General features: G+C 49.8%; 11 protein-coding genes across 11 annotated transcripts; 6 read left to right on the top strand and 5 right to left on the bottom strand.

Annotated features, from left to right (window-relative positions):
- Positions 1-597: 597 nt before the first annotated feature.
- LOC117147274 (molybdenum cofactor sulfurase) lies at positions 598-4,032 on the bottom strand. Its single transcript, XM_033314107.1, has 4 exons — positions 3,852-4,032; positions 3,626-3,776; positions 2,337-3,119; positions 598-2,276 (listed from the first exon to the last, which is right to left on the bottom strand). The coding sequence occupies exons 1-4, from the start codon at positions 3,922-3,924 to the stop codon at positions 938-940; spliced, it is 2,346 nt and encodes a 781-aa protein (XP_033169998.1). The 5' UTR covers positions 3,925-4,032; the 3' UTR covers positions 598-937.
- A 449-nt stretch (positions 4,033-4,481) lies between these two features.
- LOC117147275 (activating signal cointegrator 1) lies at positions 4,482-6,798 on the top strand. The gene is made up of 6 exons (XM_033314108.1): positions 4,482-4,648; positions 4,722-5,340; positions 5,497-5,963; positions 6,028-6,149; positions 6,206-6,400; positions 6,460-6,798. Exons 1-6 carry the CDS (start codon positions 4,581-4,583, stop codon positions 6,528-6,530), a joined length of 1,542 nt encoding a protein of 513 aa, XP_033169999.1. The 5' UTR covers positions 4,482-4,580; the 3' UTR covers positions 6,531-6,798.
- Positions 6,799-7,137: 339 nt separating this feature from the next.
- Positions 7,138-7,671, top strand: LOC117146833 (migration and invasion enhancer 1). The gene is made up of 2 exons (XM_033313387.1): positions 7,138-7,229; positions 7,285-7,671. The coding sequence occupies exons 1-2, from the start codon at positions 7,204-7,206 to the stop codon at positions 7,544-7,546; spliced, it is 288 nt and encodes a 95-aa protein (XP_033169278.1). The 5' UTR covers positions 7,138-7,203; the 3' UTR covers positions 7,547-7,671.
- A 155-nt stretch (positions 7,672-7,826) lies between these two features.
- On the bottom strand, positions 7,827-10,171 carry LOC117146831 (cactin). Its single transcript, XM_033313385.1, has one exon. The coding sequence runs from the start codon at positions 10,069-10,071 to the stop codon at positions 7,918-7,920; it is 2,154 nt and encodes a 717-aa protein (XP_033169276.1). The 5' UTR covers positions 10,072-10,171; the 3' UTR covers positions 7,827-7,917.
- A 287-nt stretch (positions 10,172-10,458) lies between these two features.
- LOC117146832 (serine/threonine-protein phosphatase 4 catalytic subunit) lies at positions 10,459-13,252 on the top strand. The gene is made up of 3 exons (XM_033313386.1): positions 10,459-10,621; positions 11,344-12,237; positions 12,302-13,252. The coding sequence occupies exons 2-3, from the start codon at positions 11,444-11,446 to the stop codon at positions 12,429-12,431; spliced, it is 924 nt and encodes a 307-aa protein (XP_033169277.1). The 5' UTR covers positions 10,459-10,621; positions 11,344-11,443; the 3' UTR covers positions 12,432-13,252.
- A 98-nt stretch (positions 13,253-13,350) lies between these two features.
- Positions 13,351-14,245, bottom strand: LOC117146834 (general odorant-binding protein 19d). The gene is made up of 4 exons (XM_033313388.1): positions 14,048-14,245; positions 13,829-13,917; positions 13,618-13,754; positions 13,351-13,553 (listed from the first exon to the last, which is right to left on the bottom strand). The coding sequence occupies exons 1-4, from the start codon at positions 14,193-14,195 to the stop codon at positions 13,475-13,477; spliced, it is 453 nt and encodes a 150-aa protein (XP_033169279.1). The 5' UTR covers positions 14,196-14,245; the 3' UTR covers positions 13,351-13,474.
- Positions 14,246-15,504: 1,259 nt separating this feature from the next.
- LOC117147525 lies at positions 15,505-16,347 on the top strand. The gene is made up of 2 exons (XM_033314444.1): positions 15,505-15,855; positions 15,924-16,347. The coding sequence occupies exons 1-2, from the start codon at positions 15,541-15,543 to the stop codon at positions 16,134-16,136; spliced, it is 528 nt and encodes a 175-aa protein (XP_033170335.1). The 5' UTR covers positions 15,505-15,540; the 3' UTR covers positions 16,137-16,347.
- A 111-nt stretch (positions 16,348-16,458) lies between these two features.
- Positions 16,459-17,638, bottom strand: LOC117147500. Its single transcript, XM_033314404.1, has 3 exons — positions 17,449-17,638; positions 17,160-17,382; positions 16,459-16,684 (listed from the first exon to the last, which is right to left on the bottom strand). The coding sequence occupies exons 1-3, from the start codon at positions 17,630-17,632 to the stop codon at positions 16,600-16,602; spliced, it is 492 nt and encodes a 163-aa protein (XP_033170295.1). The 5' UTR covers positions 17,633-17,638; the 3' UTR covers positions 16,459-16,599.
- A 216-nt stretch (positions 17,639-17,854) lies between these two features.
- On the bottom strand, positions 17,855-18,627 carry LOC117147258 (general odorant-binding protein 19a). Its single transcript, XM_033314078.1, has 3 exons — positions 18,520-18,627; positions 18,292-18,459; positions 17,855-18,214 (listed from the first exon to the last, which is right to left on the bottom strand). The coding sequence occupies exons 1-3, from the start codon at positions 18,625-18,627 to the stop codon at positions 18,011-18,013; spliced, it is 480 nt and encodes a 159-aa protein (XP_033169969.1). The 3' UTR covers positions 17,855-18,010.
- A 2,399-nt stretch (positions 18,628-21,026) lies between these two features.
- On the top strand, positions 21,027-21,553 carry LOC117147306 (putative 60S ribosomal protein L33). Its single transcript, XM_033314154.1, has 2 exons — positions 21,027-21,218; positions 21,281-21,553. Exons 1-2 carry the CDS (start codon positions 21,156-21,158, stop codon positions 21,407-21,409), a joined length of 192 nt encoding a protein of 63 aa, XP_033170045.1. The 5' UTR covers positions 21,027-21,155; the 3' UTR covers positions 21,410-21,553.
- An 85-nt stretch (positions 21,554-21,638) lies between these two features.
- LOC117147305 lies at positions 21,639-22,845 on the top strand. The gene is made up of 2 exons (XM_033314153.1): positions 21,639-21,772; positions 21,940-22,845. Exons 1-2 carry the CDS (start codon positions 21,716-21,718, stop codon positions 22,780-22,782), a joined length of 900 nt encoding a protein of 299 aa, XP_033170044.1. The 5' UTR covers positions 21,639-21,715; the 3' UTR covers positions 22,783-22,845.
- Positions 22,846-22,880: the final 35 nt, after the last annotated feature.

Here is a 22,880-nt window from a genome sequence, read left to right as displayed (position 1 = left end):
TGCCTATCGATGAGCAGAAATTTCAAAACAGGGCTGTCAGCCCATGGAAAATTATAGTATTGTACGCATATGAAAAAAATATCTATACATTATCTGTTTCAAATATAATTTTACGAGCTGTAGGTCGGATGTAGGGGTCTCAACAGTTAATTTGCTGCAGTTTTCAATCTTAGGTTTGCGTGTCGGATTAAAACTCTACCTAAGCCCAAAAAACGCAACAAGGTACCAATCAATCCGTACAGCTTTAAGATAGAAGGATTCCCTAAATCCATGAATGAATGAAAATGCCTTGGTAATTTAATAGACTTTTACAGTAGCGCATTATAAGAAAGAAGCATCAAGAAATATAATCTTTAATATATATGTTATGTTGTGATATGAAGTTAAGATATCACGATGTCACAATCAATAAATGTGTAATTGTTTTATTAAAAAATATAATTTAGATGTTAAGCAACTTGTGCTAATTTTGCTTTCCATGATTCGTTGGTAGCCCTGCTTGTCACTTCTTCAAATGGGCGCCTGATTCAAATTGGCATTTATTTACCCTGCTGTTGAGGTTCGATTGCCCTTCCCAAGAACTCTAGTATATACAAATCGATTTCAATGTGTTTATTTTGCAATTAAGGCCTTTTAAAGGCTTAAGACACTGGCAAGAGGTATCCGGTTACTTTGAGCTTAAGCTATCCTGAATGTTTCTTTAAGAATGTTTGCGTATTCCTATTTCAGAAGTAGTTTAAAACAAACTAAATGCGAAACGTGATGCAACGTAATAGAGAATTACCAAATAAATAGGGTTATACAATTCTACACCCAGAAATACATACTTAGTGGATATTGTGCTAAAACTATGTACTATAGAAACATATCGGGTCAACGAACCAAGTGTTTGGTGTGAAAACTGAAGAAAACCATGCTGAAGTTATGTATGGTGAACTTATTCCACAAGGACAACATCGCCGCATGTCATGTGCTGCTCCTTGGGCTCCAGCTCTTTTGTGTCCGGGGGGATCCTCGTGATGTAGATGCCGAATCGCATGCGACCCTTTTGCAGGCGGGATATGGTGGTCAAGGTCTCCGGCGACCGTTCGCCTGTCCTTTGGTTAATGCAGATCATATCGCAGCGCTGGCAGGGACCCTCCACCTGGAATTGGATTCCACCAATGGACAGGGCCTTGTAGGTAAGCTCCTCAAATGCACTGCCCGTGTCGATGATGATATTGGCCCGAAAACGATCCACAGTCTCGTCGAGGGGCTCTTCAAACTGAAGCGATCGCACGGAAGACCTGTTTAGCAGCAAGAACTGGGCCTGATTAACCAGACTCAGCTTCTGCTGATCCTTGGACGAGTTTCTCTGGCCCGATTGCCGGAGCAAACGGAGGCCCTCCATGCCGAGGTGTTCGCTTAACCACTGGGCAACCCCATCGCCACAATCCAAACCTTCCACGGGCTGTCGGCACACCTTGCTTACGCATTTTGCTGAGTCGGCCGCCTGGTCCTCCAGAGAAAGGGGCACCGAGATGAGGGAATTGTCTCCGAACTGCAGCTCCAATTGGTCGACCTTAATCACTGGCCTAATCAGGCACAACTCCGTGCAGCGTTTCTGGGTCAAGGCCATGCCATTCATGTCCACGATCATCCACTCACGGTCATATTTCAAACCTTGATCCGTCAATGGCCAGGAGCCCGGTGATTCGATCTTGAAGGCGGCACAAGACTTTACCGGAAATATGGCCATTTGCAGTAGTTTTGGCCTCAAGAGCTGGACTCGCTCCTTCAGCAACGGCGGCAATTGCTCCGCCTGCTCCTCGAGGAACTGAATCCGCTGCAGCGGCTTGGTTGCCAAATAACTGGAGCGCAGCATCTGGAGCAGCTGGTCTACATCCTGGATAGTTGTCATATATCCAAAAGATACCCGTACCGCTCCCGTCGGCTGTCCATCGATCAGATCAAAGTAGTCGCCGCATATGCGACCTGCTCGCTTGTAAATCGCATCCAAAGCATCTTCATCGAGGCCTAGGTAATATTGGCAGGCTCCGATGTTGCAGAAGCATCCAGTCCGCAGGAGTATTCCGTGCAGAGCAGCCACACAGGCGATCTCGCCGAATCCCACAAAGGAACCCGATTCAGTGCGCACGTTAAAGGCCACGGTGCCACCCTGCCGGGATTTGTCTTGGTAGCCAACTTTATTGTACAGCTTCACGAGGGGCTCACCATTGGGATGGTGCAGCTGGCGCAGCTGATCCTCCAGATGCTTGGCCAGCCCAAAGACGTGTCTGAAAATACAAGCATTGGAAAATAAGGCTGAAATTATCTGGCATATCATATCTACTCACCTGGAAATCCTCTCCATGGTGCTAAACTCTTCCGTTCTGGGCACCAATCTCTCCAGCGTGCGAAAGCCCTCGAGCAATTCGACAATGGACAGGAATGGCAGGGTGCCATCCTCGTAGCGCTGGTGGAAGGTCTCTCTCAGCTGGTAATCCATGGCATGCGGATATGCGTAGTTGATGGTACCACCGCCAAAAAAGCGGCGCTTCTGGAAGACCTCGGCTCCTCGTCGACTCACGAGCAGGGCTCCCACGCCCGTGGGATAACCGAAGATCTTGTAGAAACTAAGGCACACGTAATCTGGTCTATACTTTTGCAGATCCAACGGACTGGTGCCCACAAAAGAAGCCGCATCCAGGCAGATATAGTAATCGTTGTGCGTATTCTCCTTCCTCTCTCCCACAGAACCCCAAAGCTGTTTTCCCGGCTTGGCCAAGCCATCGATTTGGATTTGCTCAATGGCTTCCAGTGGGATTTTGTAACCACTAAAGTTGCATTGGGCCGAAAAGGTCAGCAAGGAGTTTCCTGTTTTTCCGGATACCTCGTGAACTTTACCGTTTGCCTTGGGCTCTCCACCAGAGATTTCCTTTTCCATCAGCATGTATATACCGTTTGCCCGGACCCTTTCCCGCATTCCCAGCACTGAGGTGTGGTTCTCCTGGCAGAAATGAAAGTCACCAGAGGATCCAAAATCAAAGTTTTCCGCCACCAGGGACAAAGCAGCGGTGGCATTCGCCGTGAATATCACATGGTAATCTTCGGCGGTTGTGTTAAAGAATTCCAATATTCTAAAAAAGTATATATGAATAGAAGTTTTACTAAAAACAACTTAACCACAAATAAGGAAAAGAAACAACGACTGTTTAAAGAACAACTTTTTGTAGTTTTAGAACTTCCTTCTGATCTGTTTTATGTGGTCTTAAATAGTTAGCTCATAAAAAATAAAAACGTTTAACTTTGTTAAGTTTTTAAAAATTATTTACATTTTCTCCCAAATGCAAATTAATATTTAGTAAATTGTTAGGCATAGTTGGTTTTTTTCGTGTTCTCTTTCAGAGTTTTAAAGTAAGTTAGAAAAACTAGTTTACAGAGGGTTTGCTGCATATGTGTAGATATTATAGGGCCTCCGTATATCCTTATATTGATAATGATAACTGATTCCTTCTCGCGCATAAGGATATTTAACGATATTGCTATATGCACATAAATAAATATGCGTACAAGCGCCACACAAGGGCAACCCAATGACAGGGGGAGCATGGTTGTTTTGGTTCGTAGACACGGATGAACTCACTTGAATCGCACCTGGTCGACGAAGTCGCCGGTGAGGCGGCAGGTGTGTGGATTGCAGAAGACATTGCGCTGCAGTTGCTCCGCAGCGGCCGTCACTTGGCTCTCGGCATAGAGAGTGGTGCCCGCATGGTCCAAGTAAACACTCTTGTTCCCTGTTCGATGGACGGATAGTTAGGTTCGTTCGTTATCTGTTTGCGCTGGGTATTTCACCATGGTTCTCCACTTACTGGCCAATCTAGAGAATTCCGCGTCGATTCGCGACTGCTCCGCTTCGGAGAACTCCGGGCGATATGATGACATGTTGGGAACTGACTATTCGTGTTGGCTGCAAATCGGGCTTTATTTATTTGCGACCGGCCTGCATTTGTTGCGCCATACTCTTTCCTGGAAAAAGCCTCGGACAGTGTACATCAGCTATCACGTTCGGTTGAGCATTTGTTTTGACTTCTCTTCGAATTTACTCCTCACTACACATTTCACGAAGCTCAATTTATAAAGCTCCTTGTGCATTTTGTTTGCTTATATATATACCATATTCTTCAAATACCAATATTTACCAAATCTTTTCCATTAGTTACCCCTGAATGGCATCGACTTTTAAGCTCAAACTGTACGGTATTAACTAGTCATTGTGCAATTGCTAGGCTATTCAAACATATGTTCTGAAAAGTGTTGGCAAACAATTGGTGTTAGGAAAATTGTTGCTCATAGCTAATTGGCCAATTGTATGACAATAATTGTTGGAAACAATAATCTTATTATTTAAAACCTCATGAAATGTTTTTAAACTACAGAACTTCAAATTCGTTTTCACATCCAGACGGTAGCCAACACTTACAGCTGATTATTCGATTGACATCGATATCGGGGGCCGATAACAGCCTGCGTTGATTTTTTGAAGTTTTTACCTTTTTATTTCACAATTGTAAGCAGTTGGACAACTTTGGGACTGCGAAATGGAGAACTTCCTGCGGGGCACGTTGTCCAAATGTCTGGACTGTGTAATCACGGATCAGATGTTGGCGTAAGTACATGATGCATCCAGATACGAGTAAATGAGTTTCTCAATGGGCCAATGGCTTCTCAATCTCTTCCAGCGCCATACTGAACATCAAAGACGACTATGAATTCGACAACTACTTTGGCAATTTACTGAGCGAGGACAACGAGGAGCACCGGCTTTTCCTTATAAACTGTCGCCGGATGCTACTGAGTGGCAAACAGCCGCGGAACAATGTAAAACAACTCTCGCCCCCTCTGGCACCCGCATCACCCAAGAATCCCAAGCAAAATATCAGCAAGGGTGCCAAGGGCAAGTCGGGGAAGCATGTGAATCTGTACGCCAGCGATGGTCGCGTCCAGGGCGACACTATAATGCTTAAGGGCCGGCGGCATTGCGATTGCCAGGCGGGCCAGCACAAGCTGATCAACAATTGCCTGGGCTGCGGCCGGATCGTGTGCGAGCAGGAGGGAAGCGGTCCTTGCTTGAGCTGCGGCGATCCCGTCCACACGCCCGAGGAAGAGCAGCAGCTGGCCAAGGCGGCCAGGGAGAAGGGCGGCACGAAGAACGCCGCCAAGCAGGGCAAAAAGTCCACCAAGGAACCGTCCAAGCAGGAGCTGGACAAGGCCTTGGCCCAAAGGGACCGTCTGCTGGAGTACGACAAGAACAGCGAGAAGAGGACCACAGTTATCGACGATGAGCTGGACTACTTCCAGGTGGGCTTACTCTTATAGAACTCTTAATTCAGACATTTTAAAATCATTACTTATTGTTCGTTAAAAGACTTTAAATTCTATTTCAAAGAAGATGAGGCTGCGTTAGTTGCAGTTTATTATACGTCAACGTTTTTAACTAATATAATTAATTTTTAGGAGAACTCCGTGTGGCTGAGCGACGCTGAGCGAGAGAAGTTCGAGAAACTGCACCGAGAAATGGAGGAGGTAAAGCACGGCAGTCGCATGAAGCGCAAGATCCGGGTTGACTTCGCTGGCCGAGAGTTGCCGGAGGAACCGACCATCTCCAAGGAGTACGAGCAGCAGGTGATCAGCGAACTAGCGGCCGTTTCTAAAGCCTCAGGTGTTGGATCCAACTGGAGTATATCCTCGGTCACCGGGCACTCAGCCTTGACACTCGCACCAAATTTGGACATGGCCAAGCCGCCGGTCTACAAGCCGAGTAAGGAATCCAAGAGTTGGCCAGCTCCCGCAGCAGGCAGCGATTGGCTGGAGAGGACCTACAATCGGGTGCAGGACAAGGAGCTGCTGGAAATGCAGGACATGCGCCAGTGTCTGTCGATGCATCAGCCCTGGGCTTCGCTCCTAGTGGCGGGCATTAAGAAGTGGGTGGCAGTGAAGGCGCATTTCCATTTATATTTCCTATATCTAACGCTATTTTTCCAACAGACACGAGGGTCGAGTGTGGTACAGCGATCACCGTGGTAGACTGTGGATCGCCTCCACCTCCAAGGAGCCGCACGCCGAAGACATTGCGCAAATGGAGGGCTTTTACAAGGTGCTCTACGGCGGTAAGCTTGGACTTTTTCTACTAACTCTCAGCAATAATATATAATTGCAATCGCAGATCCCGACATTAAGTTTCCAAGTCATTATCCCACGAGCAGTCTGCTAGGCTGCGTCCACGTGGACAGTTGTCTGCCGCAAGAGGAGTACCGAGAGCTGTATCCCAACGGAGAATCGGAGAGTCCTTATGTCTTTGTCTGCACCAAGCCGGAGCAGCTGAATATTCTACTGCCCGTCCACGGCGAACACAAGATATGTGAGCAGTTCTAAGTGATTTCCTTACAATTCGGGTGCTAATTTTTCTATAATTCACAGACGAGCTGCCGCTGAAAACTCACACGACCGCCTGCAAAACGCTTTTAAGAGCCCGGGCCAGCAAGGGTTAAGGTTGGGATTCAGTTTCTACACACATTCTTATTAGTTTAATGCCTGGATGAAAACAGCCCTATGTTGAGAATTTGCTAATTTACATTTGAAGCTCCTGGAGTTTCTCAGAAATTGAAGTGGAGTGGAATATTGAAAACATCTTGTAATATTGAAAAATAGCATGCGAAACAATACGAATCAATTATTGAATTTTCTAAATATAAAAATGTAAATGTATCGGTTAAAACTATAATTTAGCAAAAGAAATAAATGTAATAAAATACTTCATTGAAGTTTGCTTCTTTGAAAAGTTATAATCTGAGTTGATTTTTTTTAAATTTTGAAATAGAAATATCTCTATAAATTATTAAACAGCTTATAATTATTCAGTAATTCTTCATCAAAATAACTAAAAAATTAACAGAATTCTACATTTGAAAAAACTTTGTATCTCTGGGTTGTAATGATTGTCATTGAAGTCAATTAAAATTACTACAGAATTTTTGCTTTTATTTGTATTTGCTTTTATTGAAAACATTTAAATCCATTTGCTTACGCTTTCGCTTTTAAATGGAATTTGTAATTGAATATTTTAAACGATAACGATATTCAGAGCGATAACGATAACTCGGCAACAGCTGATGCTGAAGCGCTGATTTGATGTGAGTTTTGATTTTGGAACACTTTTATGTAATGGTGAAAGTGGAGGTGGAATACTGGTAAGGGGAATCACTAGCCACTGCAAGCATATAACGGCATACAATCCTCCTGCAGCGGCGTCTGCAACTTTAGCGGGCAGTGCCACCTGCTGCGCGAGTTCCTGCTGGCCTCGTCGCCCGACTTGGACATATCCTGTCACAAGGGACGGCGGGGATCCTTCGAGGTGGCCATCGACGGTCAGCTGGTGCACTCGAAGCTTTCCTGCCTGGCATTTCCCCAGCACGCGAGTGTCCTGGCCCAAGTGCAGAAGGCGGAGCGTGGGGAGCCCGTGGAGAAAGTCCTGGAGCAGCCCATCAAGGACTGCGTCGTGATGTGATCATCTCGTGATTTCAGCGGAATCAGCCTACTTTCATGCCTAGTCTGTTAAAACATGATAGATTCACGCTTACACCAACATTTGTGGCACCCATTAAAAATCCTGTGATATATGGACCTTCGTTATATGATATATGTATATATAATGATAAATTTAACATTATAATGCTCTCCTTATATGCATGATGGATAGGTAACTGAACTTAAAAATAAGGAACGGAACGGAGCCGCAGTCTTATTTGGAGTCAGCTAAACAACTGCAATGAATGGAACCAGTTTGCTAGTCGTTCTGGGCTTACACTTTATTGGAAAATAACATAGGACTGCACAAAAGGATGGTTTGGGTAATCTAGGCCAGACGGTGACAATCCTTCACCGCCTGTAGCGATAGCGCTTGAAGTGGAACCACAGCTGGAAAATGTTGTTGTGGAACTGGCAGCGAAAGCCTCGCTTGTAGCTGAACTCCCACTCCCGGTTGACGATCTTGAAGGCGATGTCCTCGTACGGCGGTCCTGTGTGGAAACGCAGCACCGCGAAGTCCCCGTTGTCCGCGCAGGGAGTGAGGAAGTACTGCGGCGTCTGCGATTTGTCCATAAGGTCCGGATAGAATATGTTAAACTTGTAGCCCTGCACGATCTTGGGCGGCGGATTGTCCATGTCGTAGTGCGTCTGGTTGTACTTGTTCCACTCGAAGCCCGTGTGCACGCGATTGAAGTAGCGCGGCTTTCGTGGTCGGTACTTATCGGTGGCCAGCTGCGGCACTGCATCCAGTGTGGTCTCCACACTGAACTCGGCCTCGTCACCCTGCATTCCCTGCTTCGCCTCGTTGCGCATTCGCAGTTCCTGCGGGGTCAGTTGATTGTTATCCACTCGTTCTGGATGAAGGATTAGCAGACGCTGTCTCTGTGTTCGCCGCTCGTCATCCTCCTCCTCGTAGAGAAGTCCTTCTGCCTCCGGTTCGTCGACGTCTTCGTTTTGCGCTCGTCTGCCGGTGAAGTCCTCTTCGCGTATATAGCGCGGGCTGTAGTTCCCTGCCTGGTAAAGACGCACTGTTCTACGCAGCTCATTCAGGGGATCCTCTTCGTCTTCGGGTGAGCCCTCCTCAACCTCCGGGTCCTCTGCGTCCTGGGTTTCCATCTCCTCTTCCTTGACTTGTGGCGCCACCTTCTCTTGCAGCGTCTCATTATCGTTTTCTCGCTTGAGCAGCGACAGCTTCTCGCGCAGTAAGGCTTGATGGCGATCTCGCAGTCGGGCTCTGGCCATGTGTGCCTTGAGTTGCGAGAGCAGGCTCTCCCAGTAGCTAATGTCGACGCCATCCGCTCGCCCACTGATCTTGGCCTCGATGCGGTGCCGCATCTCCTCCAGCTGCTGAGCATTTTTCCCCCTGAAGATATCCGCCACATCTTTTACCACCGCCTGGTGGATGCCATCCCGGCGTTGATTGAGCGCACTATTCTCCGCCTCCAGTTTCTGTTGGCGCTGCAGTTCGTCCTGCACAATGGTGATCATATCGTTCCAGAAATCTATGTGCTTGCCCTGCTCCAGCTCTTCGTATACCTTTATGTCGACCAGCAGGTCCTCCAGTTCTTCCACGGGCAGGCCGTTTAGCAGCACATAGGGCTCGTGCATCTGCATCTCGAGGCACTCTTCGAGTGGCTCATTCCCAGCGGCCACATATTGGGCGAGGAGATCGATGGGCTTGGCACGTCCATCTCGGATCCGGATTTCACTGCGCAAGCGTGCCTGCTCTAGGTGAAACTGATCTTCCTGGCGCTGCCACTCGCGAAACTGCACCGCCTCCTTGGCGCGCTGCTGCATCATCAGATCATCCTCGCGCACCTGCCGCTCCAGCTCCCTCTCCTGACGCCGTTTCTTGACCTTCTCCAGCTCCCTGCGATTTTCCAACTGCTTTTGCAGAGACAGTACCTCTACGGTTTTGGTAGAGAGATTTGATAGTCCCTCTACCTCCAGCTTTTTGCCCCAGTGGAAGGTGGAGGTGAGATTGGAGTCCCCGAACGGGTTGTCTTCGTTGGAGTACGTCTGGTACTCGTTGTCCCAGCCCATTCGTTCGCGACGCCGCTGCTCCTTGGCCTGCTTTTCACGCAGGCGACGGGCGCGCTTCTCCTCGGGCGTTTCATGGGCCTTCAGCTCCTCCTTTTTACGCTGGCGATCCTTCTGCTCGACGAGGCGACGGGCTTCCAGCGTCTGGAGAAGCTTCATCGAGTTTTTTGCCAGCGGCGAACGAGGGCCACCGGGCGCCGAACTGGACGTCGAACTTGACGGGGATGAGCTGGCGGAAGAGGACCGGCGCCTCCGGCTTTTGTGCTCCCGCTTCTTGTCTCTGTTTTTGTCCTTTTCTCTTTCCCTGCGCTGGTCGCGTTCCTTGTCTCTGTGGTCACGATCCTTTTCCCGCTCGCGCTCACGATCCCGATCCCTGTTCCTGCTGCTCCTCGGATCCGGACTGCGATGATCCCGCCTCTCCCGACTGCGGCTGCGATGCCGGTGCTTGGATTTCTCCTTGGGCATCTTTTTTGATGCGTTTTCCGGGATAAAATGTGGGAAACTTGTGAAATAAAATATAAACAATGCTAGCGTTGCCAGATGGGGAAAACGGCTTGATACCAAACCAACCCAGGTGGCCGACTAATTGCAAAAGTGCTATCGATATAAGCATTATAACATTATCACCTCTCCCATTCGTCGATTATTTTTTACCAAGGGTATTTAAAAACCTTCAGTTTTAAACTTTCGGCTGCCGCGTTTATAAATACACATACAATAAAAACGTGCGAGAGCGCATAAATATAACTTAAATAACATAAATAAATTATCGATGGAATCCTTGGAGCAGTGTAAAAGACGCTTCGCTGTTATGCCTACTATCGAAATTAAAGACTCGATGGGTCATTGCAAGTACCATTACTAAATATATCGATACAACCGCAAGTGGCCAATCCAGCTCTTCGCAGAATCCCGGTTGCCAAAAACTTTGATGTGCATTTTTTGTATTGTAACGCGAACACGAGAGCCGAGCAACCAGCAAAAGGATTTTCCAGATAGCCCGCCACTGCGCTGAGTAAGTAGTGATTCTGAAAAAAGCGCCGGGTAAGACAGGAAAAGCACGGCAGACGGTGAAAATCGCGCGCGGCAAAAAGGCCAGCGACAAGCCAGACGCACACACACGCGCGAGCATCCGCACAAAGCCGACGCACACAGACGCATGCAGGCGCACTCAAAAACCGAAACACAAACAGAAGGATGGCTATTGCTCGACTATTAGATACCATACTTCCACTATAGCAGCAACTGAAAATCTGTCGCTTCAAGCAATGCACTTCCCATTAAGAACTAAGCTCTAATCTAGAAATTCAGTTTTAAAACAAATCCAACCCTATCGACTGTCAAATACATGTTTTGTATTTGAAAGAAATGTGTATGCATTCACTTAAAGCATAGCCATCTAAAGCAGCTAAAATAAGTTAAGAATATTGAATACAGCCTCTTTTCCCGTTGGTTGGGTTTTCATTGCGAAATAACCCTAGTCCATGGGGTCTCAACAAGTGGAATAGCTGGAAACGCGAATGTGTGTGTTTATATTGTTTGTCAAATCCGTACATATAGTTAGATCGTCTTGATTCTTAGATGTGGGATGCAGCTACGGCGATGCACTTTATGGCGTCTAAAACACTAGACTTGCTGTGCCCGACTAGAGTAGTACCCTATCTCACTCAAGCGACCAAAAATTCATAGTATTTCTCTTTTGCAATCTTGTGGCTCCCTGACATCCACCCGCTCCAGTTTGGTGAACGACTAACGACGCTGTCCCCACCCCGTCAACGCCTGCAGTCCGATTCACCGCTTCCCCGTCGCCTCGGCTGCCGCCATCCTCCGGGTGAAGATGTCCGACTACAGCGACCTGGACCGACAGATCGAGCAGCTGAAGCGCTGCGAGATCATCAAGGAGAACGAGGTGAAGGCCCTGTGCGCCAAAGCCCGCGAGATCCTGGTGGAGGAGGGCAACGTGCAGCGTGTGGACTCGCCAGTGACCGTGTGCGGCGACATCCACGGTCAGTTCTACGATCTGAAGGAGCTGTTCAAGGTTGGCGGCGATGTGCCCGAGAAGAACTACCTGTTCATGGGCGATTTCGTGGACCGCGGCTACTATAGCGTGGAGACGTTTCTGCTGCTGCTGGCGCTGAAGGTGCGCTATCCGGACCGAATCACGCTGATACGAGGCAACCATGAGTCGCGCCAAATCACACAGGTCTACGGATTCTACGACGAGTGCCTGCGCAAGTACGGATCGACGGCCGTGTGGCGGTACTGCACGGAGATCTTCGACTACCTCAGCCTGTCGGCGATCATCGACGGCAAAATATTCTGCGTGCACGGCGGCCTGTCGCCGTCCATCCAGTACCTCGACCAGATTCGCAGCATCGACCGCAAGCAGGAGGTGCCGCACGACGGGCCCATGTGCGATCTGCTTTGGAGCGATCCGGAGGACCAGACTGGCTGGGGCGTGTCGCCACGCGGTGCTGGCTATCTCTTTGGCTCGGACGTGGTCTCCCAGTTCAACCGCACGAACGATATCGACATGATTTGCCGTGCACACCAGCTGGTGATGGAGGGCTTCAAGTGGCACTTCAACGAAACCGTCCTGACCGTCTGGTCGGCACCCAATTACTGCTATCGGTGAGTCAGCCTCCTGTGCAATTTCGAACTTGTGTTGTTAACTCTGCAATCTCTCCACATGCAGTTGCGGCAATGTAGCTGCCATCCTGGAGCTGAACGAGTACCTGCACCGCGACTTTGTCATCTTTGAGGCAGCTCCGCAGGAGAGTCGCGGCATTCCCTCGAAGAAGCCTCAGGCGGACTACTTTCTCTAAGGCGCTTCCGCTCCTGACAATCCGGTGGAACGGAGTCGGGACAGGATGCGGGTGCCGACTGGTGGCTTACATAAATCATCTAGGGAATAGAAATAGGAACTGCCAGCGTTCAAAAGTGAAGCGAACGCGAATAGCAACTTATGGTGTAAAACAAAAAAGATGTAACATAAACGTAAGCTAGGAGCTAGAGCTGCCCGGCACCGGTCCACGTCCAGTTGCAATTATTCCCTTTTTTGGATCCACTAAGATATTTAATTTTTTTACTATCTGTTTACCTCTGTCTGTGTTTAACCAGGATATTTGCGCGATATTTTAATGGTCTCATCTCATGTATCTCATGTAGAGATCAGCCATGTAGATCGCGTATGACCTGTGCACCTCATCTAGCTACTAACTAATAGAATTAATGACCATAGCCCGAGACCCTGCGAATTCGTCTTGCGCAGACGGACCGCAATCGGCGTCGCCGTCTTCTCGACACAAATTCCCTGAGCTCGGGCAGCATACTATACTAAGAGAAAAATTAAGCAAATAGTTATTTTTACCGACAGATTGCGATTAGTCGGCTAAGCTAGGACATATTTAGGGCAGCCGGGAGCGCGAACGTGCAGAGTCGTCGATATGTTAATTAATGGGGATACGACTTTGCATTCCTGGCCGGGCCTTTCTTCGCAAGATAACAGTTGGAGAAACCCAGGTACGAAGACCATCGGGCATTAACGGATAGTGTGTAAGAATCTTTTAAGTATGCTCCAGATTGGGAGATAATATACAAAAAATGTACTTGTATTTATAATAAAGATTGTAAGATAAACGTCGAAGTTGAGCATTATTAGTAAATTGTGGATCCCGGGGAGTCTTGGAGGATACCCACACCCATACGAATCCCCCCCCTTTGCAATTCAACAAACAATCCAGCCTGCAGTTTCTCAGTTTATCAAGTACTTAGATCATAGTATACACATAAAAAAAAAGATGGTTATATTCCAGAAGGGCGTTTGTGATACAGCAACGGGGGGTCGTCATGGGTCTCAAATCTGGTCTCAGTGCTCCTCCAGCTCGAGTCCATGCTCCTTCATTTGCTCGTAAATGCATTCCTCGTAGGCGAAGGCAGCGTCGCAACTGGAAATGGCAGCAGGATTATAGTCCGGATATGGGCAAACAGCGTACGGCAAGCACTACTCACTGATCCTCGGGTGTCTCGATGGCCTCGCACTTGGCCACCACCTCGGCGGGAGCGTCCTCCTTCTCCGCATCGTGCTTGGTCATGGCCTTGACCAACTCGATGGCGTGTTCCTTGTTCAGCTTGCCGGACTCATCCATCTGCAATGGGAGGGAGAATGGAATGGGTGGAGTGGTGGGGAGTGGATCACACTTCCTGCCGGAGCAGCACTCACTATCTGCAGCTTCTTCATCACGCAGGCGCGCAGGCACTTGGCCTCGTGTCTCTCGGGCAGGTCGTGGCTCATCAGCTGCTCCACATCCTCTGTAAGCGATATATCATATGATTGATCATTGCGCAATAGCTATCCTAACACATCCACCACGGGTAGGAGTGGTATGCGGACAGCTGCATTCCCTACTGAATCTTCTGCACTGATGACCATCTGACTCACCATCGGTGGCTCCCGTCTCAGCCTTGCACTCGTTGGCCAGCTCGGCGGCGTGGTCCCTGTTGATCTCCTCGTGCGGCTTGGCGCTGGTGGCGCCCAGGCAGAGGAGGCCCACCAGGAGCAGGACGGTCAGGTGAACCAGATGCGACATTTCGATTTGCGATTGTACTGCGCGACGTGCGAACTCTGACTTGGATGCGAAATGCCGGCGACGGCGGCGTTTTATAGGAGCTATTGCCCAAGCCGAGTCCCGTGATTGACTTGGCAGATCTGATCCATCGCCGATCTCCAGCCGCGTCTCAAGCAGCTCCGGCAATTACGCGCAATTATGAACTACATGGGCAGCACATGGCACATGGCACATGGCACATGGCACTCCACTTCACTCCGCCGCTCTGGACGGGATGGGACGGGATCCGGCGGAGATGCCCTCGACTGGGCATCGTGTGAACGAGTGACACCCCGCTGGAACTGCCGCTGCCAGATGAGATGGCCCACCGATCTCCACTTACCTGCTTAATTGGTGACTGGCATGAAATCGCTGCAAATGCCGCGGATATAGAATTGGGAATGGCTATGGCTAGTAGTGCTATGGAAATGCAAAAAAATGCAAAATGCTAAATGCGAAATGAGAAATCCCGCTTGTAATTAAATCGATCAACAGCTCTGGGTGAGATGAGTGATTGTGACTGGCGGGGCCATCGAGCGATTATACAATTATATGGAACTAGGCGAACTGGGAACTGCGATTGCCGCCTGCCAAATTGGCCGTTTAGGCCATAATATACCCTTCATCTGTCCGCCTATTTCCCAGTTTGCCCGTCAGCCCGTCAGCCTGCCGACTTTCTGATAATTCCGAGTGCCAACGATCGCAATCTGAGTTCCAGGCAGTCTGTTTGTCCATCCCATCGAGTGGATATTTCAGCACGCAATCTATATTATTGTGGACTCCAATAGACGGAATCGGATTGCATCGTGTGAGCATGTTGCATGCTAATTTTTATTCCAATTGGATTGAGTGGGGCTTACTGGATCATTAAGATCTTTAACAGGTCGGAGGACTGTGTGACCGAGTAATAAATACATAGTCAATCATCCAACAAATATATCTAAATAATCGAGTTTACTTTAATTTGAATTGTTTGACTTTGATATTTTCGAATGGGTTATTCCAAAAATGGATATACCCTACAACCTTGATAGAACTATCAGTTTTCCAGATTAGAGATCTACATTAATCCGAGATCGGAGATTGCCATTGTCTCGAGTGAACTGACACATCGCTGGATAGTGTGGGCGAAGTCAAAGATCGTCTTTGGAGCGTGACTTGTGCGGGCGACGATGACGAGTGATGAACTTGGCACTGGAGAAATGCTTGCAATCAGCAAAATCGAGCGACGATGCCATGTGCAGACGACTTTGGTCTGAGGTCATGGGTCAGTTTATAAGCCAAGGGGCCGAGCAAGAGCAGAGCCAAAGAGAAAGCAGCCGCCAAGATGAAGCCATCCACTCCAGTCGCCGCCATTCCGCTAATGACGCTCGTGGTCGCTGTCCTGCTGCAGACGCACTGCGTCCGTGGCCAGAACCAGGCCTTCGATCTCACCAAGCTGCTGCCCAAGACCGGAACGGAGCCCATCTGGGCGGTGATCGATCGCAACTTGCCGCAGGTGCAGGAGCTAGTCACCGCGGCCAGGATGGAGTGCATCCAGAAGCTGCAGCTGCCCAGGGACCAGCGCCCGCTGGTGAAGGTGACCAATCCCAGTGAGAAGGAGAAGTGCCTGGTGGAGTGCGTGCTCAAGAAGATCAAGTTGGTGAGTAGCCGGGCACGTGTGTCACAACCAGGACTAAAAGGGCACTAATACCTCTCATCCGCGCCCAGATGGACGCCGACAACAAGCTGAACGTTGGCCAGGTGGAGAAGCTGACCAGCCTGGTGACCCAGGACAACAAGATGGCCATCGCCGTCAGCTCCAGCATGGCGCAGGCCTGCAGCCGCGGCATCTCCTCCAAGAACTCCTGCGAGGTGGCCCACCTCTTCAACCAGTGCATCAGTCGCCAGCTGGAGCGCAACAACGTAAAGCTGGTCTGGTAGGGGACATCTCCGCGCCAGGGGCACCACCAACTACCACTTGAGATCTTAACTACGAGTAGAAGGCCATCATCTTCGCTACAATGATTTCTCACATAATTTTAACCGAACATTCATGATCAATAGATATAATTATATATAAGATATTAGTTATGAGTTACTCAGCTTTTTCTATTACTAGATCAATTTTTAGTTGCTCGCTCGTAATTGATTTTAATAAATCTATACATACAGTAATTTATTTCCATTTTTGCACAATTAAATCACAATCTTTCGCGGATTACGTATGTGATTCCCACCCCAAGCGATAAATATTCATAATTCGTAATTTGTTGGTTGGGCGCTTTATTAGTTTAGGAAACCACTCCAAGTTCTCTAGCTTTGGTAATTAAATCGAACTGAATCACTAATAAAAAAAAAGGGGGAGAACATGCAATGGTGGGCCAGCGAGCAGAGCTCCATGACCTCATTCCTTGACCTCGGGAATCTTGAAGCCCGAGGAGCGCATCTCGCGCAGCATGCACATGGCGATCCCGTGGGCGGCCTCGCACCTGAAAAACAAACCGCGGATCAGCAGGGGAATTATTTTTTTATGCTTCATATAGTCCGACCAAAATGAAGATCCTTTCGAAATTTTTTAAAAATATTTCAAACGATTTTTAAAGGTTTTTCGAAAGGTATTCCAAAATATTGAAACTCTCGTCCTGGGATTAAAAGCTTTGCGCTGACAAAAGTGTACGACATGACTCATTGCGATTTAAAAAAAAGTATTTTTCAAAACACACGGCAACTCAAACTTCAAAATGATCCGTATTCTGACACTTGTCTTTTCTTTCGAGTTCGGAATATTTTCGAAAAGCAGCAAGACTGAAAAATTCGATTTTTGCTTTGAAGTGAATTCACTCCGCATCTGGATTACACTTCGCTGGACAATTGTGAGTCCACCCGCCACCAGTACGGCGATTTCTGGGTCAGCGAGTCTTGGCTCCTGGACACTAGGGTCCTCCATTGCCCCACCACACTCACTTGTCCTGCTCGGCCTTTAGCTGCTCGTTGCAGGTCTTGACGATGCGCCGGCCGTCGTCCTCGCGATCCGGGAACATCATGTTGATCATATCGACCGTCTTGTCCTCGTTATACTGCAGCTGACCCTCGGGCATCAGCTCGAACTGCTCCAGCATGCAGTGGCGGAAGCACTTGCTCTCGTGCTTGGCGTCCTCCTTGTTCAGCACCATCTCGACGATGTGCTCTGCGGATATGGTATGTTATGCGAATGGTATGGTAGTATGGGTGAGTGACCCATCGGTGCACTTACCCCTCTCTGGCTTGGGGGTGCAACCGTCGCCAAAGGGCTCGATCAGCTCCACCACCTCGTCCACGGTCATGGACACCTCCTCCTCGTCCGCCGTCGCCGATCCCATCAGCACGGCGGCGCAGGCCACTGCCAGCAGGAGGTTCGTCATCTTCAACGTCGTCGTCATCCGGTTGCTCTGCATCATTTTTGCTCTTCTTGTGAATAGTGGACGGACAGCAATCGGCGCCGGGCAATTTATACCCGCCGCAATCGTGTCCAGCACATCCGGTACAAGCCAATCGCCTCGGATGTAGATCACCCGGCGATAGCCATGACATTGCTGGGGCGGATCATGCAAGCCCCACCACAACCACAGCCAAGCACCCATCCGTCCATCCATCGCAGCCCAATCAAAATACACCACAGATGACGGGGCCCTCCGGCTACCTTTTATTGATCATCTGGTCAGGGGATTGAGCTTGGGTTTGGGTGTGGGTTTGGGTTTGGGATTTCGGGCAAGAGTGCGGAGTCACCAGTTCCGGATGCCAAAGTGTGACGCATCTGGTAGCCTCGGACGGAAAGCCTAGGGAAACACGAACACCTTGATGTTGTTCTTCAGGCAGCTGAGCAGAGCGTGGGCGGGATCGCAGTTGGGGGCGTTCTTCAGGCCCACGGTGGAGTCCTTGCACAGGTGGATGCCCTTGCGGTACTCATCCTTGTAGCTGTCCGGCAGCATGATGTCCATCTGCTTGAGGGTCGGCTCCAGCTGGAACTTTCCCTTCTTGATCTAAGCACGAGCAGAGCGGAAAGAAGGCGCTGATCATGTAGCCATCACACACCCGATGGAAACTTCGTAATACGTACTGCCTGCATCATTTCCAGGATGCAATTGATGTAGCAGTTGGTGTCCTTGCTATTGGGTATGTTCCCGTTGCGGATGTTGTCGGCCACCTCGACGCTGACCTTCGGATACTTGGGCAGGCAGACGTCGCGCATCAGCTTTCCGGCGGACCACATCTGCTCCTCCGTCACCTGCAAGTGGACAGCATCCATGAGGCATCCTCCGGCAGAGAGAAGAGCTTAAGGACCTACCCCTGCCTCCGACTGGGGGAGTGGGCCCAGGGACATGGCGACGCAGACCAGCAGCAGATGGAACTTCATTTCCGAGACGATTTGTCGGACTCCAGACTCCAGACCCATCGGCGACTCCTTTTATACGCGGCACCCGCCGACATGCAAATGACTTCATATTGGTTCGATCGAACCGCTAAGTGGGTGTGGGAATTATGGGTTAGCGCCAATCGCCGCCCCCACTGCCCATTTCCATACCCAAATGGGCGGGCAGTGGGCGGTGTTCCTGGGGCGGACTGCTTTCTGGCCGGGCTATAATCTTGCCACGTTAATTGACAGTGTTTGGTATGTGGTCACCGTGCGAGGTGGCATGCGAGGCGCGATTCTGGCCGAGATGCGTTGACAATCCCATTGCTGCGTTGAATTTCCCCACTATTTTCGATCATGCGAATGCAAATAAGATTTCAATCTGAGATCTGTCGGGGCGGCTCCAAAATCGGTTCCAGAGTTGAAGCCGAATGGATACCGCGCTTCCAGTTTTCAGTTTTGAGGCCAAACAACCTAAAGATAATCACAATCGGTAATCATGATCAGTACATATATAAAATAAAATCTATTTTGCTGCTGTTTACAAGATGTTGATTTTAAGATATACCATCTGGAAAAAAAAAGTTTTTATATTCTGATCCTAATCCTGCCACCAGATGCACACCTGCACACCAAATGGTTGCTGTTATTTTTTTCTGGAGTCTCAAATAAAAAGGAAGCTTTTTGAAAAATATTTTAAAAAATTTAATTACAAGGCAGGCATTTAAAATTTAAGCATGGTAACCCCTTAAGTAAGTCCATTACACTCACTTTAACCACCTATTACCTTGTATGCAAATGAGTAGTTCGGTTTGATTAGCATTCAAATTAGTTGCAAGTTGGCATTTATTTGGCGAAATGTATTTCATTTGTGCATTTAGTACAACTGATGACGTTGAAATAAGTATCGTTGCGTGTGGCATGACCCCAAATCGCTGATAAAGCTAACTGCAATAAATAATAAATGTAAATTATAATATCACAAAGGGCTTATATTTACAATAGTATAACTGAAGCGTACCGCTAAATAGGCCAGAATGTTTACATGCTAGCTAGGTGATAAAATACATTTATAGAGGATGACCTCAACCTCAACCAGCAGTTTTTGGATATGTGATGGTCGATGGATATGCGATGGTAATATCAGAGTCGAAGACATTCATACGGACGGACAGGCGAACGGACAGGCGAACGGACAGCCGAACGGACAGACGAACGGACAGCCGAACGGACAGGCGAACGGACAGCCGAACGGACAGACGAACGGACAGCCGAACGGACAGCCGAACGGACAGGCGAACGGACAGCCGAACGGACAGCCGAACGGACAGCCGAACGGACAGGCGAACGGACAGCCGAACGGACAGCCGAACGGACATCCGAACGGACAGGCGAACGGACAGCCGAACGGACAGACGAACGGACAGCCGAACGGACAGGCGAACGGACAGGCAAACGGACAGGCGAACGGACAGCCGAACGGACAGACAAACGGACAGCCGAACGGACAGCCGAACGGACAGCCGAACGGATAGCCGAACGGACAGGCGAACGGACAGGCGAACGGACAGCCGAACGGACAGCCGAACGGATAGCCGAACGGACAGGCGAACGGACAGGCGAACGGACAGCCGAACGGACAGCCGAACGGACAGACGAACGACAGCCGAACGGACAGCCGAACAGACAGGCGAACGGACAGCCGAACGGACAGGCGAATGGACAGCCGAACGGACAGCCGAACGGACAGGCGAACGGACAGGCGAACGGACAGCCGAACGGACAGGTGAACGGACAGACAAACGGACAGACAAACGGACAGCCGAACGGACAGCCGAACGGACAGCCGAACGGACAGCAGAACGGATAGCCGAACGGACAGGCGAACGGACAGGCGAACGGACAGCCGAACGGACAGGCGAACGGACAGCCGAACGGACAGACGAACGACAGCCGAACGGACAGCCGAACAGACAGGCGAACGGACAGCCGAACGGACAGGCGAATGGACAGCCGAACGGACAGCCGAACGGACAGGCGAACGGACAGGCGAACGGACAGCCGAACGGACAGGCGAACGGACAGCCGAACGGACAGACATGGCTATATCGGCTCGGCTAGTGATCCTATTTCCTACCAGGATGGAAAGAAGTTCTACGTGACACACAATTTTCAACGAATCTAGTAACTGGTATAAAAATAATTATAGCTAAACCTCCAGCTAAAATGCTTAAAAATTTCATAAAATTGTAAATGGAACTTAACTCAAAGCGCAGAATTCTGAAGTCAGTTAAAGGTATATACATACAAATTATGAAAGCATTCGCTTTGCCTCTTGCACATCTCAATTTTCGTCGTATTGCTTAATTAATGGGTATCCCATTAGTCGGCACTAGACTAGACTAGTTGGAATACCCGAGTCGGCTTTGACGACTGTCAGTAACATTCCTTTCATTCCGAACGTCTAAAAGTCACAATCCGAATCCCGGTCTAAATACAGGTCGAATATCGAATCCAAATTTTAATCTTTTGTTAGCAGCCGCGCCAATCCGGTCCGCAGCGATCCAAAGATGTCCGATCGGTTCAACATCCACGAAGTCTTCAACAGCCAGACCATGCGTGGTCGCGCCAATGTAAGTGATTCAGTACACTGCAGTCCACTCGATGCGCCCAAATCCGCCTCCGAAACCCACAGGTAGCCAAGGCCACCTGGGCGTCGTTGGGACTCGTCTACGTCCTGGTCAAGATGCATCGCCGCAACTCGAAGCGGCGCGAGACGAAGCTCTACTGCAAGGGCTGCCAGCAGGCCATGCTCCATGGCTAGGGCGCCGATGCTGCGGGACATGGGTCCCCACCCCTCCGACCCGTTCGATCCCTCAGCAATCCATAACTAGCTATAATCCGCACCCCCTTTCCGGTTCCCGATGGGACCAAACTCATGTACCTAATTGAGCCAATAAAAATCGATCCTGCCAACGAATTTTTGTAATCTTTGTAATCTAGTTGGCCGAGCTTGGCACTTCGTTGCTTGTCATTAGGTACTCGTTCGGAGCTACAGGCAGAACACACTCAGCTCTCACCCGGAACCGACCCCAAATCCAGATCTCCAGATCCAGATCCAGTCCTAGCAATGGCCGACGGCTTTAAGAAGTACTTCAATGGGACAACCATCAATGGACGCGCTAACGTAAGAGTGATTCTATTGAACGCACACAAGATTACATGAGCCATCGCTTTGGAGCTGCTGATGAACACAAAAGAACGTTTTCAGCTCCAAAATGAAATTCGAAATTATTTATTTAACATTTTCAGTCAAATATTTTTCAAATACACACTTTGACCCCCATTTTGCAGGTGGCAAAGGCCACATACGCCACGTTGGCCCTGTTGTTCATCGTGTACAAGCTGCGCCGCGGATCCGGCAAGTCCGGCGAGTTGGCCGGCGGCAAGTGCAGCTGCGAATCGGACCACGAGTCGTCCCTCAATGGCGACATAGGCGTCTACGGCGCGGATCCCGACTGCTCCGTCTGCCGGGAGCGATCGGAGCGGGCAATGACCGAATTCGATCGCGAGCAGCAACGCCGGGCGGCGGGCGAGGATGGCAATGGTTGTCGCGACGATCCGCCGCCGCCACCACCTCCGCCCGCATCGGGAGGATCCGGCTCTGCTCCGCGCCGCAAATGTCCCTGCGAGGAGCCGCAGCGGCGGGCGGGGGGAGCCGTGAAGCATAGCAGCCACAGCAGCTGGGCGCGAGGTCAGCAGATTCAGCCGCCCAACCAGTATCAACAGTACGCACAGCCCGAGGCGGAGCAAGTGCGTCCGGCTAGCCAAGTGATGGGTCAGGTGCACGACGCCTTCTACAGGGTGCTGCGAGGAGTCGTGGGAGCCGTTTTGGGCAATGCGGCGGTCAGCACCAGCGGCACCGCTTCCGATTCCCCTGCTCAGGCAGCCGCAGTGGAAGTCTCGCGGGATGAGCTGGAGGAGGATGAGCGTGACGATGATGAGACGCCGTTGATACGCCGCACGTCACCGCGCTCTTGCGTGTCCAACGGCGGCCAAGTGAACGCCTCGGGACAGCCGGAGGAACTGGGCCGGGAACAGGCCGACGACCAGCCGCAGGCGGAGGAACAGGCGGAGTACAGCGCCTTCAGCGATGGCTTCGCTTCCGGCATGTACTTTACCAGCGATGAAAAGTAGGAGGCCTATGCTTTTGAGATCTGCTAAATTTTTAGTCTTAAATAAATACGAAGGACTCCTTTATCTCAGCATTATCCATTACTTGGCGCCCCCGGGTG

This window comes from Drosophila mauritiana, chromosome X, assembly GCF_004382145.1.
Source record: "Drosophila mauritiana strain mau12 chromosome X, ASM438214v1, whole genome shotgun sequence".
In the NCBI taxonomy this organism is placed as follows: Eukaryota; Metazoa; Arthropoda; class Insecta; order Diptera; family Drosophilidae; genus Drosophila; species Drosophila mauritiana.
This window is presented reverse-complemented; position numbering and strand designations above follow the sequence as displayed.